The sequence below is a fragment of the Enhydra lutris genome, unplaced genomic scaffold, assembly GCF_002288905.1.
Source record: "Enhydra lutris kenyoni isolate GAN:26980312 unplaced genomic scaffold, ASM228890v2 scaffoldscaffold68, whole genome shotgun sequence".
NCBI lineage: Eukaryota > Metazoa > Chordata > Mammalia > Carnivora > Mustelidae > Enhydra > Enhydra lutris.
This window is the reverse complement of record NW_019154152.1, coordinates 13,110,756-13,116,302: the sequence shown is the minus strand read 5'-3', so window position 1 is coordinate 13,116,302 and position 5,547 is coordinate 13,110,756. Positions and strand designations below refer to the sequence as shown.

Below are 5,547 nucleotides of genomic sequence, written 5' to 3'. Positions count from 1 at the left end.
TGAGGGAGGGGCTAGGGCAGGAAACCAGCAGGGGTACTGAGTGATCTAGCTGACAGATGAGGCCTAAGCTTCCTAAGCTATGGCAGGGGCTGTGGGATGAGAAACGGGACGTAAAAAAGAGCATGGTAGGGGTTTGGTGGTAAGCTGGGTACAGGTGTGAGAGAGGGCGCCATCTAGAGAGCTCAGCCTGTCTGGTTTGGACAATAGAGAGATGGTACCTAACCACCTGCTGAGCAAGGAAACACGGGAGGAAAAACGAGTTTTAAGGAGAAGGTGAGTTTAGTTTTGGGAATGGTCAATATGAGTGGCTTTTGGTCTTCCGGGAGAGATAGGAGGCAGATGGACTTAAGCATCTAAAGCTCAGGAGATGATCTGGATTGTGGGCAAAGTTGGGGTGTTGGCAGATGTGAAGCTGTGTCGGACCTCACATAAACAGTGCATAGACTGTCCTGTTCTGGGCCAAAGTCGACAGAGCACATCACTGGAAGAATGGGATGGGAATCCAGGTCTCCGTGGCTGCAGCGGAGGCTGGCTCTGCCCATTCCGCTGACCATTCTGGATGTGAGGAGCAGGCAGAGCCCAAGATGCTGATGGGTTTGGGAAAGGGGTTTCTGGAGACCTATGGTGACTAAATCCAAGAAACTGTCCCCTGTTCCCAGATCAGCAAAAATAAGGACAACTCCATGGAGAAAGACAAGATCAATAAAGGTTGGGAGATATTTATTCTCTTTAAACAAGGTCATAAATAACAAAGAAACAAAGTAGGTCCCAGACTCTGGACCGTGCAGCAGGACAGGGATAGGAAGTTGTTGGGTGGAAAGGTGGAGGGGCTACGCATCACCTAAGACAGTCACAGAAAAGATGGGCTGCAGGAGACTGCCCCTTCCTGCCCTTGGAAATGGCGTGCCTGGGCAGCAGGGGGAGGCCGCATGGCTGTGATGAGGCAGCTGGAAGAGGGCATAGATTGAGGATGCTGGGCTGTACTGTTTCTCTGAAGAATGACATGGAAACCACAAATGGTGAAGATAAGCTGTGGGTCTAGAAGAGGCAAGTGGGCACTCTGCACACCTCCAAGGACCAATTATGAAAATGGTTAAATTTGATTCTTAAAAACAACTCCACAGGCTTTAGCCTATGGCTTTGTGCAAGGGCTGTATTAAACCTGGGTTGCTCTGTGGAAGGTGAGGGCTCAAGAGGCCCCTGGAGCAGCCTGGCCTCAGCCCAGGGCAGGTGCCCAGACATGTGGGAGAGGGACAGTGGGCTCTCCCCAGATGGGAGGCCATGTGCTTGGACTGACTGGACCTGATTTTCAGGCTGGTTTCTTGTGATGCTATCCACCACCCCTCCCTATTCCTAAGGATGGCATCCTGGCCTCTCTGGGTCTTCCAAGCCTGGAAGAGTAAGATTGGGTAAAAAGGTACCTGACTGGCATTTTATTTGAAAGGGGAAAATAAGGACCACCCTGTGCATGGTCCATCCCATGAGGTAGGGCAGGACCACGCCAAGAACAATCTCAAGGAATGGAGGTCCCTGAGCCTGGAGAGACATTTGGACCCAGGTGCACTGCCTAATACCAGGAATAAGGGCCCAGGGTGACAGTTCTGATGGAGGCTTCACCCTAGGCAAGACAGGGAGAATAGGTAGGGGCTACCCCTGAACAGGGAAGGGGTGGGAGTTGGGGAGCCTTGGACTAAGGAGGTCGAGGTTGGTCAAAGGCCCTGGATAACAATGCTTTCGGCAGGAATACACAAAAGGATTTGTACATCTGGGGAAGCCCGTCGATAGGGAGCCGGTGTCACATGGTCGGGCAGGATGGTGAGGAGGAGACAGCGGCATCACAGTGGCCTCTGGTGCGATGTATTTACAACAGAGCTCAATGTTGGGGAGGGACGGACAGCAGGTTACTAACAGCCAGGAAACACACTGTGAAGAGTGGGAAGAGAGAGGAAAACAAATGTGACCATTACTAGCTTTCCCCTCCTCGCCCCTTCTCCTCCAGGAAGCCCAGGACCCTCATGACCACCAAGGCCCTTGCAGATCTGTCCAACCTCCCCACAGCCCTATCCAGGTCTAGACACGGGCTCTGCTCTCTGTGAACTGGTGATGTGACCAAATGGTCCAGGGGCTTCAAACACTACTAACAAGAAAAACTTCAGTCTTTCTTTTTGATTTCTGTTGTCGTCCATCGTCGATTAGTTGCTTGCAGGGTGGTTTGGCATGAGGGAATCACTTGTGTGGCTCACTGTACCAGGCTTCTGTCATCATTGCCAATGCCTATTCTGCCCTGTGACCCTCACCTCCCAGGTCCTGGCATTCAGAGTCCTCTAACACAGGAGGAATTTCTTTTCTCCAACATTTCTTCTTTGAATTCCTGAGGTAGGGAACCAGTTCCCCTGGACTCTCACCAAAATCAGACAGGAGACTTTCCACCTAGCAGGTTTATAACTCAGTAGGTTCGTGGGCTCTGTGGGGGTCAGGCATACTGTGGCACAGACCAGAAGCTCCCTAAGATGGGGCCAGGACGGTGTGGTTTGGGTAATCTTGTCTCTCTTCCTCCTCCTCAACAAAGAATCTAATTAACTGTGTCTCCCTACTCAGAAGAGCTTCCTAGGATGAGAAGTATTTTTCCTTCACACTAGTGTTTCTCAACTGTGAGTGATTTTGTCTCCCTTGAAGCATTTGGTAACATCTAAAGATATTCTTGTCACAACTTGTGTGTGTATGTATGGGAGTGCTACCGGTTTCTAGTGCACAGAGGCTAGGGACGCTGTCAAACATCTTACAATACACAGGACAGGTCCCCAAATGTCAACAGTGCTGAGGATGAAAACCCTGCTCTGGATCTCTACACAGTCTCCATGGCCTACCCAGCCTTCCTCGGCAGCAGAGGAGGAGAAGGCAAACAGAACCCTAAGAGTCTGGAAAAAGACTGAGTCCCATCCTAGCCTCTTCAGAGAAGGAGGCACCTCAAGAAGTGGGAGGACTTCTTTAAGAAGTGGGGTGGAGTAGGGACCAGGCACAATTTAATCTCAGCTCAGCAACAACCCACTGGACCAAAGTACACAGAAACAACCAACCATGGGTTTATAGAAACACATGTGCTGGGCTCTGTGTTGAGGAGGAAGAAGAAAGGCATGGTGACCCAAACCAGGCAGGGGTAAGGGAGAGATATTTACAATGCTGCAAGTATCTTTTTGTTGGAGTTGGTCAGCACTGCTGGGCTCCTTAAACCTCTGTTACTTCCTTACCATTGGAATCCACCGATGGGCTCTGCAAACCTGTGCCGGATCAGGAAAGTGGCAACAGCTTCGGCTACCTGGAAAAGGGAGAGAAATTCCAGGCTATATGATGTTAGCAATGGGGATCAGCTTTGGAGGTCCTGTGGGCTTCTACTGGAAGGTTATGCTCTATAGTGAACTCATGGATCTTATAAGTCTGAGAAACTTGAAACCTAAAGGACCTGAGTCCTGGCAGGGCTAGAAGACTCTGCCCCACCATCCTTGCCAAATACAGCTCCAGAGAAGTTAAGAGGAATGCTGTGAAGGCTTATTTATCCCCTGACACTTACAAAGCATCTTATTCTATAGGAGCGCATATTAACTTCCAATTGTGACTATAGTTCCAGGAGCAGTTTCTATCCCAACTTTTCCTTCTTCCACATGGGTTTTGGGCTAAGGAGAGAGGTAGAGCTTAAGATCTTAACCAGAGCACCCTGGGGTGAAACTACGGGATGCCAGTGGTTCCTCAGTCCATACACAGAAACCCAAGACCCTAGCAGCTGCCAGGAAGAGGTCTGGGGAGATGGTGGAGTTATAGCTGAATAGGCGCCACAGTAGCTGCTGCAGGCAACTCAGCCTGACTCAGAGGCTTGTACTATTTTCTGTGAGACAAAAGGTGACTCCCACAGCTGTCCCTTTATAGTCACAGAGCACCGGACTCACCTTGTCTGGGGCATCCTCATGGACAGCGTGGCCACACTGGGGTAGGACCTGCATCTGGAACTTTCCTGGAAAGGAAACAAATCTAGGTGACCTCAGGGACTAAAACGGCCCTCTCCTTACCACCTCTGTGGTCTCACAGGCCACTTCAGGAGTCCAGTACCTTCCTATCTACTCCCCTCCTTAATAGTCTGGACCCTCTTACCAAGGTTTGAGGTGGATGGTAATATTTGCAGTTACAACCTTGCGCAAATGATTTTCCCTTCATTTTTAACTTTGGCAACTATTTAGCATGCATTTACTTTGGGCCAGACACAGGAAGGTTCCCGTTTTCAGGGGATTTATAGTCTAGTAGGGGAACACAAAAGACAACATTTTATTTATTATTTTTATTTTTTTTATTTTTTTTAAAGATTTTTTATTTATTATTCTTATTTTTTATTTTTTATTTTATTATTTATTTTTAAAAAGATTTTATTTATTTATTTATTTGACAGAGAGACATAGCAAGCGAGGGAACACAAGCGGGGGAGTGGGAGAGGGAGAAGCAGCCTTCCCACCAAGCAGGGAGCCTGATGCAGGGCTCGATCCCAGGACCCTGGGATCTTGACCTGAGCTGAAAGCAGACACTTAAAAACCAAGCCATCCAGACAACCCAAAAGACAACATTTTAATGTAGCATGTAGTTCTTATGATAAAACTGAGCACATGGAACTGGAATAACATAGGAAAGAAGGCTTCGCAATCAAATAAAGATACAGGAAAGCTTCCCAAACAGAAAAAAAAAAATAGTCTACACAAAGGAAAGGAGGATGAAATGGTTTTTGTTCCTGGAAATAAAAAGTCTGGCACAGAACTCTTGAGAGTTAACAATGAGGCTGGAGAGGAAAGCAGGGACCATCAAGGGTTTTGTAAGCTATGTTAAGGATTTTGAAATTTATTATTACAATAATAAGTTACCATTTAAACGCTCAACCAAATGCCAGACAGTACTAACCACTTTTTCCCACTGCCTTGTAGAACACTGTAGGCTCACCATTAATGTGATAGCTATTGAGAGTAAACAGAGATGACAGATAAAGCAAGATCTCTAAGCAGCAGACTAAAGGAAATGGGACCCACAACTTCCCCTAAGTAGAGAGCAGACTCTCAGAGCCCAAGAGGCTCCATTTACAAAACAAGGCAGAATGCTCTGGAAGTCCTTTGGGTCATCACATTCCAGGATTCCTAATCCAGTTACACAGTGCTTTAAAATTTTCTCAAAATATTCTTCTATCCATTTTTTTAAGTTGATTCTCAAATCTACCCCATAAAATTGAACAGGATAAATACTGAATTTCTTTTCTGAGATGATGAAATTAATATCATGGTTAGTGAAGTAATTTGCCCAAGGCTGCTTATTTATTTATTTATTTATTTATTTATTTATTTAAAGATTTTATTTATTTGATCCCAGGGTCCTGGGATCGAGCCCCACATCAGGCTCTTTGCTCAGCAGGGAGCTTGCTCTCCCCTCTCTCTGCCTGCCTCTCTGCCTACTTGTGATCTCTGTCTGTCAAATAAATAAATAAAATCTTTAAAAAAAAAGATTTTATTTATTTATTTGACA

At 46.9% G+C, this 5,547-nt stretch overlaps 1 protein-coding gene across 2 annotated transcripts in view; it reads right to left on the bottom strand.

Moving 5' to 3' along the window:
• Window positions 1–703: 703 nt before the first annotated feature.
• The window catches only part of LOC111159433 (protein phosphatase methylesterase 1), a 64,019-nt gene continuing 59,175 nt past the window's right edge, over window positions 704–5,547 (bottom strand). For both annotated transcript variants that reach the window (XM_022521897.1, XM_022521896.1), the window contains exons 12-14: window positions 3,942–4,006; window positions 3,249–3,316; window positions 704–1,923 (exon numbers count right to left, since the gene is read on the bottom strand). In XM_022521897.1, the coding sequence (XP_022377605.1) occupies window positions 1,905–1,923; window positions 3,249–3,316; window positions 3,942–4,006 (152 nt within the window). In that variant the 3' untranslated portion in view covers window positions 704–1,904. The remainder of the gene's footprint in view (window positions 1,924–3,248; window positions 3,317–3,941; window positions 4,007–5,547) is intronic.